The sequence below is a fragment of the Catharus ustulatus genome, chromosome 3 (genome assembly GCF_009819885.2).
Source record: "Catharus ustulatus isolate bCatUst1 chromosome 3, bCatUst1.pri.v2, whole genome shotgun sequence".
NCBI lineage: Eukaryota > Metazoa > Chordata > Aves > Passeriformes > Turdidae > Catharus > Catharus ustulatus.
Window position 1 is genome coordinate 50,428,558 of NC_046223.1, and position 15,015 is coordinate 50,443,572.

A 15,015-nucleotide genomic window follows, 5' to 3' on the forward strand; every position below is an offset into this window, starting at 1 on the left:
ACTCTACTGGCACTTAAAACTTATAGTTCTATTAGAGCCCATACAGCAACATTAATGGAGACCGTACAGCATTAGAAAGCCCACAGAAGCAAAGCAGTACCTAGTCCTTCACAAAGGACTGTACTGAAAAACAGTACATGCACTAATACAGCCCTTCCTTTGTAAAGTTCCTCATGCTTGTACACAAAACATTGAGTGCAGGAGTTTGAGAACAAATTGTGAAAGTATTTTGATTTCTAACTATTTGTCTAAAAATTTATCTACTCCAATGACCTTATAGCACCCCTTAAAACTGGTTATTTCATTTATTCTTAATCTGCTTTGTATTACCCATACAGATGCTGACAAGCCAATTACATGCCTTTTCTTGATGAATGATCTTAGTATATATAGGAGACTCATCAATCCATTAGATTATCACAAAAACTAATTGGTGCTTTTCACAATTATAAACCACACCATTTTGACTAAAATTTTGGTCCGAACCCAGAGTGCAGCTTATAATCAGATACGGCTTATATATGGACAAAGAACAAAAAGTTGTTGTTTTAGTTTGGAGGACAGGTGTCTGCTGAGAAAGGCAGGAACTTCTCTTCGAAATGGAGAATGTAAACCCCCTCTCTCCAAATTATTATCATTTTGAAATCAAGGGGCTTTCAGGCAAAGATGTGGGAATTAGGAATAACAGTTCTTTTCTAGGGAAATTAAAATAGAAATACAGTACTACAAAGAAACAAACTCCAAACCCTGACAAAGTCAGAGTACAACCTGACACCCTGTCAGGCAGGGTGTTGGTAGCAGTCCCATTAAATGGTGGCTGCATCCTCCTGCAGTGACGGATGTGATTCAGTTGGAGCAGTGCTCCTGTACAAGGTGCAGTTTTCCTCCAGAGGTCCAGTGGTGATGTGGAGAAATCCTGTTTTCCTCTGGAGTCCAGTGGAGAAAGGGGCTCCCTTAGTGTCCCAAAACCTCTGTTTCTATTTTGGTAAGAAATGCTGGGCTATTCCCCCTGGCTGGAGCAGCTCCCAATGGGATGCAGTAATTTTATCAGTCCCACAGTGGGACTCAATGGGCCATTAGCAGAAAATGACTCGCTGGAGGAAGGATGGGTTGTGAACAGATAAAGAACAATGCCCATCTGGCTTCAATGGATGGTCCATTAGCAGAATATCTCCCATGGAGATAAGGATCACTGCCCTCACCCTCAACAGATGGTGATAGAATAGATACCTTTTATCACACTCTGTATTGTAACGTGCGGCTTATAATCAGGTGCGGCTTATACATGGACAAAGAATGAAAAGTCACTGGCACTCGGGGATGCGGTTTATACTCAGTGCGGCTTATAATTGTGAAATTACTGTAATATAAAACCCAGTAGCCTGCATAAACATGACTACACACTACTGAACTCCCTTAAGAATGTAGTTAAAATTTTTGCATGATTTTTGCCTCTTCTTATTCAATTCTATTCTAATACTGATTTTTATACAAAAAACATGACCAAGTCTTGCCTTCTTTCTCTTTCATTATCAGACCCTTTTAAAATTTATCATCATTTCATAATCTAATCAATTTTCTCACTGATTCCCTGCTAAATTTCAACTCTATTGATTCCAGAATATGTGCCATTTTGCCTCAGGCAAGATTGTAACTTCATCTATTGTACCATGTTAATTCTAGTTTCCCTTCAGATTCAGAGAGAGGAATTCCCTTCTCGCTACAATAGCAGACTCCCACTTCCAGCCGTAAAGGAGACTGAACTTCAGATTAAAGAGAAGCCAAATTTTGTTCCTAGTTCTCTTTCTGATAGCATGAATTTAGGCTAAGCTGTTCATACCTACTTTGATAAATAGCAATATTGAAAATGTAGCAGGAAGAGAACTATTTAGCCAGGTGTTCCTTTAGAAAGGTTTCCTCTTTACAGTGAGTCAGAGCAGAGTATGAGGTTGATAAAACGTGGCTGATAATAAACCTGTGGGTAAACTAAAGGCTTTGTTCAGCTCATTATTGCAAAAAAAAAAACTTGATTTCACATTCACTCCCACTTCCCTCAAAAGAATTTTCTTAAAAGGTTCTTAGATTTTTGCTTAGCTGGTACTTGAATAAAAAAGACTAAATAGCACATCAAAGTAACATTAATGTGTGCCTTGGTTCCTGTTTGTATATAGATGACCAAATTCATAGCACTGCAATTCCACTGCAACTTATTCACAAGCTTGCTAATTTACCATTTTAAAAAAAATCACTTAATTAGGACAATTCAAAGGAAACTTTTCTTTTAGTTCTGCAAGCACATAACACGTGCAAGTCCTATAATACTTTTTTATTCCAACCAGTTGTTCTGCACAATCCAGACTATGCAAAGCAACAACCAGCCTGTTTTACAATTGACAGAAACCACTCAGCCCTAAAAAGGAGCCTGCCACACTCAATTACCAGCATGAAGGAAATGTTTGTGAAAATCTACCTGAAAAATGCATAGTGATTTCCAAAGAAATTCCACTGTTCCATTTAATAGGTGAGCATTTCTGACAAAAAGCTCAGAACGACACTTCTGCACACATTCTAAAGACAAACAACTGAAATGTATGTGCCAGTGTTATGTTTGATAAGAGCTTGACATCAAAACTTAAAGATTAAATGTTCCACATATCCAAGGAGTAGGAGATCGAGTTGTCTAATAGGAAACCAAGGTTTGTGGCTTAATACAGAAGTTTTCATTTATTTGGTTCTCTGTATGATCAGCATCAAGATGGAACACCAAAATCAGTGAACAATAAGACACTGCTAGAGTGGCAATACACAGAGAAAGCACAGCATTGCCCGAAGCTTCAGGGTGTTTACTGAAAGACCAGGGATGCTGTCACTAAGACTAATTTTATTATATTCAGTTTCTTCTGTTCACTGAAAACCTGTATGTAGAATGGGTCATTCCCAAAGCCTTCCATTATTTATTTCAATTGATGCAAAGTAAATGATGCGCTTGAGCCACACAGTCTGGAACACATTTTCAATACAGCCTTACTCTTTCTTTTTAGTGCTGACAGTTCTCCAAATGTTCTATATCTCCACAACCTTCTAGAGATACTCTAGAACCTCAGCTTCAAATAGATGGCAGACTGCAACAAAAAAATTGATGAGTGGCTTGATGCTTTCAGTCTATTCCTTAGGCCAGAGTAGGTGTCTGACTTGGAGAAATCATAACTGTGGGTTTTGAGGAGCAATACATTCAGGGGAAGGCAATACCATAGCACAAGGAAAGGATCCCAGTCACAACAATGACAGAAAAAGACTTAAGAGAAAGCATGGGACCAAAAGAAGGTTGGTAAGATCAGATGACAACAGAAGCTAAGTAGGCATGGAAACAACTGACAAAGGCCTTTAAGGAATTAATTTAAACATTCCTTCAAGCAATGTTAAAATTACAAATCAAGCAACAGAGTAAATAGAAGGATTAAAGCAAACATTATCAATCTAACAGAAAATATCCGCCATTTGAGCAATGTTCATCAAGACAAAAATTAACAAAGACACTGCAGAAGCCAAGGTCAAAGTCAATGAAGCCTCAAAATAAGAATTATCACAAAAATGGAATTGTAGATAAAGTATGTGACACAACTAAAATTACCATATTTCAGTGTATACCTACAAAGAAACTCTAGTAGAGCAAAGCAACCATTCTTTTAGATAAAACCAGCCTTTTTCTATCTAACATACATCCACACTGTTACTCTGGTGATATAAAAACACACATGCATACTCATCTAGCCATCAGCTTGATGCTTTAAAACCCAAACCAGCCAGCGTAATATCAGTGCCCCAGTTTTCAACAGAAAGGATCGCAGTAAAGCATACAACTGAGAATGCAAGGTCGTAATAGTAAGACTGGAAAAAAATTCCATTAATCAAAAACACTTGGTAATTGGACTTTGAAATTAGGAGTTGTCATCCTTAGTTAAACACAATTTTGTCACATGTCACAGATCACATGCTAAAACCAGAATTCTTCACTCTGGTCTAAAAATCTGTCCATGAAGCATTCCCCTAGAGTGTGCAAAAAAGCACAAAGACAGTCATGTCATATACCCATATTAAAAAGTTAGTAATCAACATTTAGTTCAGCTAAAAAAGCTATCACCGCTGATCCAGTTGGCAGACATCTTTGTATCACCTTCTTGATAGTCTGCTCACCATCTCATCAATTCTTTTCATTGCTTAGACAATTAAATATGGAAATTAAGCTGCACAGTTCTGAAATCAAAGGCTCAACTACAGAACGAGAGGGAGAGCAAAGGCAGAGAAAGCACACTCAGAGCCTTACCTTCCAATTAACAGGAACTCCCCAAGCACTCCCAGGCGCCGCATGGCAATGAGGATCCCCCTGACTGTCATTCCCTCGCAGAAGCAAACCACCACTCTAGCCTTGGGTAACCTCTCTCGCAGCTTGCGGAGCAGGCGATCAAAGCTCTTCTCACCAGCATTGCTGTAGATCTTGTCAGAGTGAGCAATGCAGAGACCCTCTTGGGCAGCCAACTCTTTAAAGGCTTCCATTCCACTTTCCCCATAATTTCCTGTTAAAGAAAAAAATATCATACATTTAACCAATTGAACTGGGATGGGAAATTGATAGTTCCCCCCCCCCACAAAATCAAGTGGAAGCAAGAGCAAAAGAGATCAAAATAAACATGCTCCGAGTTCAGTGGAGCGACAAGATATCCATGTATCAGTAGGTCTTAACTGAACTGGATACAGCAAGTTCCTTTTCTTATGTTGACTTCACAATGGATAGTAAAGGGGATATCAAACAATGAATGGATAGGTAGAAAAAGGGGCAGAATAGACAGCAAGAATGAAGTTTTATTAACACCTCCATGGCAAACCCACAGCCCAGCTAGTTTAGGAAAACAGTAACAGGAATAAAAAAATATTTCATTCAAAGTTGTCTGTATTACATGTAGTCTATGTTCACAAAAGTGAATGAAATATAGATGCAAATTTAAAACATGCTGATCTGGTAACATTTTCAAAGTCACATTAATTTGATCAAGAAGTGTTCATGACAGCTAAAATTCAGGCTTGGTGATGTCTTAGAATAGGAGACTTTCTAACTGAAAGAACTTCAGAAATAACCCTTTTCCAAGGCAGAAATATTTGAACTGTGTGGTCCAAACTACATGTAAAAATTGATTCACTTCTATTCATACAGTCAGCAAGCTAAAACAGGTTCTACAAAACTCAGTCTGCCTTCTGCTATGGAAACAGGTGAATCCCCATGCTTTCTTCAAATATTTTATGCCTGACATGAGCACAGGACTTATGATGAATACCCATCACATAAGAGGAACAGATGGATTTAAAAAAAACACATCTATTCATGGTAACAAGAAATGGTTCAAAAGAAGAATCATTAATTTGGTGTTATCCATATCCATAACGTTTCTTTATTTCATTGAAGGAGTAAAATCCAATATGCTGATCACTTCTAGACCCAGACCTTTTCAAGCAATGGATAATTGAAGAGGACTTCCCTGTTTCTAACAACTGTTTTGAAACAGCAAATCACAACAAGGAAGACTTCTGAAACAGCCTAAATTTCTTGACAAAAACATTATCACTCCTCAAAAGTGCAACCATCAGAAAGAAAATGCAGCAATAGATCGTTCAGGCACTGTGTACAAATCCAACAGAAATAAGTGCATTTTTCCAAGAACACAGATCACTTGCCACAGATCAACACTATGCAGACACACTATGACAGCCATTGTCATACTAGGTTGCAGACAAACCTGACAGATCTAGTGTCAAACAAAACTGAATCTCCCCAGCCCTTTGCATTGAACTGCCCTAGTTTCTCAAATTTGAGGCACAGCAGAATGGCCTCTTTTCGAGCCTGTGACTCAACATCATATTCAGCAATCAGGTCAATTCTACTTTTTCTTCTGTGAGCCCAATGTACACCAGAGCAGCAGTCCTGCAGGGCTGTGGGGAGGAGGTGAAGATCTGAGCCTGGTGGGAACTCACACCAAGCTGCCCACCCTACAGGCTCAGCACTGTAGTCCCACCCCACAACCCGTACTTAGGTAAACACTGTGGCCTTGTCATATGCTGAGAATGACACAGATGGAGATATTTCCAGGTATTTATAGACTAGGACCCGCAGTCGCCAACAGATTTACTCCAGGGCAGTACAATTTGAGATATACTGCTTTGATGACTTGCCTCAGGTCCCAGGCTGAGGCACAACAATCTCACCCCTGACTTGCCATTAGCAAGAACTTTATGCTTTAGAAGAAAATATTTCCCAATTTCATGCAGAACTTTGTTAAACAGACTCCTTTGAAAGTGGTAGGATTATTCTTAGTCTTACTTAAGGAGGGACAGGAGTCTAAACTGAATCCTATTAGATGTTTAGGCAATACATATTAAAAAAATATATAGCAGGTTTCTCAACCAAATTTTAATGAAAAGTTTTGTCATACATCAGTAGAGCACTAATTTTGCTGTAGTTCAAGTTAATGATTACAAGAAATGAAAAATTAAATCCATTTGGAATTATTTTTTCTCAGCTTTAATTTGGATGCAATAACAATTATCTCAAACGTAGTCAAACCCATACTAAGTACAACAGCCTACCAAAACATATGCTAAGAGAAAGATTGGTGTCTATAAATTCAGTGTAACAGAGTCTAGAAGGAAAAAAAAAGCTAATTAATATCAGGAACAACATGAAAACAAGATGGAATAGGCAAAAAAACAAGGCAGAAAACTTGCAGCTCAAAATGAAAGGTTCATAATCCTTATATGAAAGCAGCACAACAGCTGTCCAGTAGCAGCACAAAGAATTCTGATGTTTGACTGGAGCTTGCTCAGCTCACAAGAGCATTATGTAAAGTAACTTTCTGCAACAGCCAGAGATGAGACTTGGTGTTTGAGGAGGTTCCCTTAAAATCTGTTTACCATGCTCCCAGAGCAAGACAACATGCTCCACATCTTTCCCCTGCAGAGAAAAGGATCGGGAGAAAAAGAGCATTTGACATAGATTGTTCAATGTAGTCAGCTACCAAGGTATGGACAATGTAAGGGCATATATAGAATAGAAAATACTAATTCATTCTGTGCAACAGCCAAGAACAGAGCCATCTGTATCAGTTTGGTGGGTACATCCATTTTGATCCATACTCAGGCAGGAGCTGAGAGGGGAAACACGTAATGAAAGAAATCGTTGCATGATTGTAGTCAGTCAAGAGTTACATCAGGGCACCAGGCAAAGACCTGTTTCTTCCTGTGAAAGAGTCATTGAATGAAAGATCTAATCTTATCTGAAACTGCCTTTTGCTACCAGGATCAGCTGTCAAAGGCAAAATTTTTACTGTGATTTTCTTTCTGACCTCTACCCAAAGTTAGGTGAGCCGGTAACATACTTTGGACCCCAAAATACATCGCCATTTTTAAACCTGTTTTAAGGTCTAGTCAACTCACACCCTATTCAAAATAACATTTTCCTTATATGCTTCATTCAGAGTCTGCACAGCAGTATAAAGTTAAATTCTAAACCTATCATGACTGCAATTTTACCAAGAGGATTTTCATAGCACTTTTCTCTCAGTGCCAAAGGAAGCTTTGCTTCAGTACTGCAAAAATTCTAGATAAAGCCATTTCTGAGAGGGATCCACATATCTAAAGATGCTGCTGAGAATTAGATACAGTGGCAATTATTCTCACTCATTCCATGCATTAAATACCTTAAAAACATTAAGATGCTGTAGTAAAAATCAGAAATGTTATCTTGATCCACAGAAGGCAAACAAAAGAAGAAACTAAAATTCAGCCTCATAAATTGCACCTGCGAGCCAGTGAGTATTACATTTGTGCCTCAACTATATTGAAACTAGCACTCTTTGGTTGCAGTAACACTTTAGTAGTGTGGGGAGCAGAACCCATGAGCTTCATCTAATAGGTTTATGGGGTTTTTTTATTACAGCTGTTTGGTAAATTTGTCCCCATTTTCTTTATCAGGAGAACCATTTGTTTTTCATTTATGAAATAGAGCAGAAACAGCTCAGCAATGAGGTGTTTATGAGAATCTTGGAGACTGTTTTCTTAAGGGACGCACAGAATGTCTGTGTAGGTCTTCCCAAGCCATGTAACAGTGTAGTGTTTTCAGGGCGCTTGAAAACAAAACTATGTGTCCTACATAATCTCTATCTTGGAATGAAATCTGCCATTTATTTATTTGCATAATAAAAGAAGGAAATACGAATCATTCATATTTCAGCTGAACAGAACATTTCCTTGAAATGTAGGCTAAAGACTGCTTTAAAAAAAGTCTTAAAGATCCTAATACTGAAGAGTAAGACAGACTGTTCTTTCTTGCTCTTGCTTCAGTATCAATAGGAATTACCAATTACTTAAGACCCGTTTGGAGAAAAAAACTACAAAACCAACAGCAGAGTACTCTACCTGGAAGAATGTTCCAGTGCACTTAAAATGACAAAAGGTAGGGAGCAACCACTTCACCCACCTGAGCTGTGAATAAACTCTTCAGGTGAGGTCACCTGTTGCTTTCCACTAGGGACTTATTTGCAGCAGTTATTCTGGCAATCACAACCTGGATCACAAGTGAGCACACAAAAACTCCCACATACCCTGCAAGCACTCAACAAAGTTAACACACCAAATAAGACGACCACAAATTCCAATTTCACTGCAGGGTACTGCAAAGGTAAGTCATATTGCAAGAAAGTTCCTCTTTTCAAATTAAGAAGTGAGAAATTGTTTTTTGTCCTCTTCTTTCTTCCCTCAATGTTATGATCTGCTTTTTCACCTCTCCCAAGCTTGTAAATACATTGCTGGAGGTATGACGTCTGTTTCATTGTTCAGTATTGATTCACTGCAAGACATCATTTTTTTTCAGCTAATTAACTACTTTTTGGCAGAGAAAATAAGATGAGAACAAGAGGACTGTGTGACATACCAGCAAGTAATAACTTATTAAAATCTTCGCTACTGCAAATGCAAATTATTTGGGAAGAGCAGAGTAACGACACAATCCGATTGTCAAGTTAGTTCCTGACATACTGCAATAAGTAATTTGCAAAAACTAGTGATAATATTAAATAAGAGGAACTGTACAGTTGTCAAATATTAGTCAGAAAAGACAGGAAAGTTGAAAAGTTTGGGACCACTGAACAGAAATTAAAAGGCAGAAAGGACATCAGTTTTCTCCCCTACAATATCGTATGCCTCCCTATGCCACAGAGGCATCTTTGAATAGGGTCAGTAAGCAAGAAAAAAAAAAATTAGTTCTCTACTTGCAATGTATCTGTTAGAAGTGCCGTATTAGATAATCATGTGTATACTCTTAGTTGATTACAAATTTTAAAATTTCAGCCATCAGATTTAAGCTAGTATGTTAGTAACAAGTTGGGATCACAAACAATGAACTAATGAATCTGAAATGACAAGCAGTCACTTCATAAGCTGTAATAATTCAACCACTCACATCAATTTGTCCACACCTTTGATTGTGAGAGTTGCAAATAAAAGTCAAAGTCCATATTTATTCCCTGAAGGTACCAGACTGACAAAAATCCAGAAGAGCTGTAGAAATGGATCTGCCAGTGTATGTTATTGTAGTCTATCCCAAGCACAAGCTATGTTTATAGAACACAGCCCTGCTGGCACCCAGCTTCCAGGGCCTTCACACTGTCACCATGCAGCCTCTGCCAGACTTCTTTGAGACTGGGAAAAGGGCAAGGATCCAACACTTGCATGTTTCCCCAGAATATCTTTTTCCAGGCTACCCACTGATGTCAGGAGGGGTTACATTTTACCAGTTATAATTTATTCCAAGTAGGATTTGTTTTCTTTTTCAGCGAACTCTCTACACCTAATGTTGACTTTGCTACCTAAAGCCCTTTACCCCACAATTTCTTCTCAGAGTTCAGATAGAAAATTATGTTAAGAAAGCTTCCTTTGCTCAGTAAATTTCACCTCAAGTGTTTTTAAGAGACAACTTCAAGGCAGGTGAGTTAGACTATGAGAGTACTTCACAAACCCTAAAATACTGGCTACTTTACAGTAAGTAGAATTCTGTATGGATGTGGGCTCAGCTTCTGTTACCAGTCAGCACAAAACAGTAGAGAAAACATCAAAATTACAAACTTCACTTGACCTAAAACCTCAGTCAAATGACAAATCTTAAAAGGAAAAACTCTACCACTTATTTCATTATAAGTGGTTTACAGAGGAAGGAACAACCCAAAACCTGCTTTAAAAAGAACACTGAAGTGGCTATTTCAATTTCTCCAAGTACAGCAGCTTTGAAAAGAAAAACAAGTCCTGCAAACATTAGCCCCTAAGGACAATGTAATACAGGTTGAACATCACCGCCACTCACTAGAGGCTTCCCCTGTCCTGAAAACCAACTGGATTTGTTACTGCTTCCTACTGCTTAGACTGGGTCTAGCTACTCATCTCCTCAGCTCTAAAGTGGCTTTTAGCCTGCTACCACACATCAAAATCCTCTTTACCACCATCATCTTGCTTTCCAGACCAACCCATGGCTCTCTGGAAGTCAGTGGTTCCTTTATGTTTCCCTAGCTGTTTATCTTTGACATTGTCTTTTGTATTGGAGGGAGGCCTTGCTGTCCTTTAGCTATGGAGAACAAAACTCCTTATCAGAAATTCGAGTTACACCGCAAGCACTCCATCTTCATTTAAGCTTAGGAAAGTTTTCTGGATTCATCAGAGATTTCCAAGCAACTGCACTCTACCCTTACAAAGGCCAGAAGGATATGTAAAACAAATGAACTGAGTCATCTTTAGTACACTACAGATCTCAGCCATCTGTGTTTACAGCCTGTTTCCTTCAGGCCCTTCTAGAAATGCAGAAAGTGAGCTGTTAAGGCCAGACTGGTCTTTCTCATTTTCTTGTGTTCACCAAAACTGAGTACAAGAGAATTTTTTTTTAAAGGCTGACATGCTGACTTGGATGCATGTTGCATCCATTAAACAATACATTATGCCCAACATAATTAGAGAAATAAGATCATATTTCAAATATATTTCACATGATTTTATTAAATGCTAGGTTACTTCTTGTCATTAATTAAAAAATAAGTACACTTTACCAAAACGTCACCATAGTGATGTGTTACCTCAAAGAGGACACAGTAAAAGGTAAAATTCTGCCACTCAGTAAAGTGGTTATATTTAAACCTTCATCCTTAAAGTAGCAGGTACAATATCTTGAACAACTAATCGACATTCTTGTCAGAAACACAGGTGAAGTCAGTCTGAAGTAATGAGACTACTAATGCTAAATGACACTTCCCTAATAAGACAAATGCCAAAATGTAGTATCATGCCATTTTTTCCCTAAATGTACTCAAAGCATACACCCAGTGATTATTTATTATGTATCTATTGAGGAGCTGGAGAGGTTTATATTCTAATGAAGCTATTTCAGCTCCCAACCTAGCTGACACACAGTACTTGTAATAAACTTGCTTGCTGAACTTCATCTTTCTGTTCATGACTTATCAGCAAGGGCCTTCCAGTTTTCTTCAGAATACATTAAAATTAATCCAATAATGTCTAGCATTAACAGTTAGTTCTCTTAGTTGGCATCAATAGAAAAAAAGTTTCACTTTTTTTGTGTTTCTTGATGAGTCTGGGGAAAGGAAACCTAAGTTTCAATTCCTGTAATAATCTTTTCAGTTTAAGCTTGCTGTGAATATTGCACTTAGTAAAATCATTTACAAAAGTAGTTTTAGTAAGGATACCCAGAAGTGACATCAAAGTAGGCGAACAATATTCCCTTTTTTTAATGTGAACAGTAATTTCAAGAAGAAAAAAGTATATCCTCATTTCTACTAGTGATTTGGCAGTTTTGCACTTAGGTTAGCTCTCATTCAAGCACAAGATTTAAAACTTCAAGCAATCAAGAATCATGCATACAAGTACCCTACTCTGAGGGTTTGAATATAATGGAATTAATGAAAATTTAGAATCATATTTCTACTATTTATCTGCTTTCTGAACCTGAGGACACATAGCAATCAGTTTCTGATCTTTCCTTACAATTTTGAGAAATAAAGATAGCTATTTTAGTGACTCAAGATACTCACAAATTATATTTTTCATGGGTTGGCACTTAAAAGGCCAAACTTCACAAAACTCCCCATGAAAAGTCAGGGATGCTATGAGCACTTCCCAATAATCTGCATTATCAATGGCTTTAAGAGGTAACCAGAAAGGATGTTAGAAGTGAGCTTATTTTCTGAGGAGTATTTCCTACTCATTTTCTTGTGAGGGAGTCATTAGTGCTTGGACTTATTCCTACTGAAGTGCAACTAAAATGGCTAAACTATTAGATGTTTATGAAGTTTTAAGAGACAAAAGAACTATTACATTTTATTCTTCACTGGCTGTTAACACACAAAGTACAGAAAAGCTACTGAACTACAGTACCAGAGCTAAAAGTTCATGACCTTTAATGTAATTTTAGTTTATAAACAATTTTAACAAATTTTTAGATAGCTATACATTCTGTTTATGTGAGTCACAGCTCTAGATGTGAATAATGTTGCACCTGGAACAACATCTAAATAATAAATCATCTTTTACCTAAAAACCAATATCTTAGGTTTTTTACTATATCTTACCCATCACAAGAGGAACTTTATGTAACAGAAATAAAATCCTGCAGTTTTTTTTTTTACAAGTCAGAGATAATTTTTTTCATGTACACTTTATCAAATCCCTGAATACTGTAGACTTATTTTTTCAGAAGAATGCTATGTTATTTTAGAAATAATTGTGGCTTAATTTAAATATGTGTAAGAAAAACCAGTGACTGCCTTGGTTTACACAGCCATTAAAGGTTTTAATGAAAACAAATGCAATTTCATAGTATTATGTGAAATAAATCCAAAACAAAACACAAATTCAAATCCTGAGTTTGAAAGGTTCTCTTAGTAATAAAGTTGAGGAGACATACCAGCATTTCCTGTTGAATTCATAACTGCAAGAATTGACACAATATAAACTTTTGAGTTATAGTACTAAGCATCATGTCCACTGCTGAATGGTGATACATTTGAAATATCTTTTTCCAAATGCTACCTTTATATCTGCGCATGTAAACGTGATTTAACATTGGAAATAGAGGCAGAGCTAGTACAGGAAATTATTGTAAAAGCTGAATTACCAAAAGTGAATAAATTAGTAGCTTACTTTACACAGCTCCCACAGAGGAAATACAGAACAATGAACCCTGGAAGGGCCATCTTGAGAGCTAGAAAGAAATAGCCAAATGCACATGGGAGAATGTGATAAGCCTAAGCACATGATAGTGAGATATCACACACAGGTCTACTCCTGCAGTAATTATGTCAAGACAGACACAACTGGCCCAACCCCAAGCTCTTATTAAGAATTTCTCACACCTTCTTTCAATGAACTTCTCTCAGCCAACTCGGACTCCCTCCCAGGCAGCTCCACACAGCACTGACTCCTCTCCACAAGTTCCCTTCTTCATGACTGGGCAACCCCAAAGCTGCCCTTCACCCACCTACCTTACCCTGACTGTCCCTCACACAACATCATCTTACCTCATCCGTCCCTTGCACAACTACATATCCCTTCCTGTGCACAGCCAGCAGCCTCCCTCCCAAACTGCAGCAGTCCTGAATCACAAACTGCAACTTGTGGCCACCTAACCCACTCTTTTATAACACCCACACTCATTGGGCAGGCAAGGCTGTTTCCACTCCTCAGTAATCAGTACAGCTGTAATTCATTGGGAAAGATTGCCTCCTGCACTATTCTTTCAACCTATATTCCCACATGCACCTGTGCAGCTTTGTGAGGCTGCAGCCCAGGGATAATACCTCCAGGCTGAGTCCTCCCATACCCTCACCCATGTCCACATTCAGGAATGCTCCCAGGTCATCTCCTGTGCTCCTGGACCTAATGGGTGAGACCTTAGGAATGGCAGGAGACCCTTGAATCACTCCTGATGTGGTCCTTAAAGAATTGTGCATCCTTGTGGAGATGAGGGCAGTGCTGCTACACAGACTTATAAAATTTCTCTCCCTCATTGGAGAGAAAACAGAAGGACCTTTTGCTTGGCTAAGAAATAGGAAAAAAAAAAAAAAAGAGACAAATCATGAAGACAAGAATATTGGGGGCTTTTTCCCAAACGCTGTAGACATTGAAGTTTTGCCTCCTCTACAGCCAGGGCTTACAGATAGATCCTGAGGAATGAGTTTTGGGTATTTACAAGTTGTACTGCCATCCAGAAGGTCCCAGCATCCTTCTGTTCCCAGCTCAGAAAAACCTGAACCCAGGCATGGTATTCCATCATGGCTTCAGCTACTCTGTCCTCAAATAAATGTTCCTGGAAAAATGCACTGAGGATAAGGAGCGGCCCTCTGTGAAAAGCCCACACAATAGCTGCAGGCTCTAGGGAAGGTGGACAAGCCCTGCTTGCTCCCACCTCCTTGTCTTTTCCCAAATTGTCTCTCTGAGGGCCAAAGCCAGCACCAGCACAGTGGCCAAGGGCAGATGGCGTTGGTGCCACAGCCTGGGGCAGGGCAGAGCTGGCAGAGCAGCCACGCTGGCCTTGGATGGGGCAGCTGAGCTGCCCTCGCTCCCAGTGGAGGCTGATGGCAGGGCAGGCTCCTCCGCCACAACGTGTCCCGGTTATTGGTGGGGGAACCCAGGGTGAGAAGGAGAGCAAGGTAAGGCAGGGGACCACAGATGGAGCAGCGGCAGGTGCGACATGGAGGAGAGAGGCCGAGGCTGTGCATACACCGAGCACATCCAAAAGCAGCAGCTGTTGGGGGCAAAGCAGCTGTGCTTGCACAGTTGGTTGTGTAGAAGCTCTCCAGGAACACTGTGTCAGCTACTGCCAAAGCAGGCTGTGAGGTGGCGCAGGGCAAGGCAGATTTGAGTGGCCTGCTGGCCTCAGCTTTGGCACCCTGCTGACAGTGAAGAAGCAAAGCT

General features: G+C 39.1%; 1 protein-coding gene across 4 annotated transcripts in view; it reads right to left on the bottom strand.

The window, feature by feature from the left end:
- The window catches only part of GRM1 (glutamate metabotropic receptor 1), a 187,021-nt gene that overhangs the window by 144,644 nt on the left and 27,362 nt on the right, over positions 1-15,015 (bottom strand). For all 4 annotated transcript variants that reach the window (XM_033054646.2, XM_033054647.2, XM_033054649.2 and 1 more), the window contains exon 3: positions 4,325-4,574. In XM_033054646.2, the coding sequence (XP_032910537.1) occupies positions 4,325-4,574 (250 nt within the window). The remainder of the gene's footprint in view (positions 1-4,324; positions 4,575-15,015) is intronic.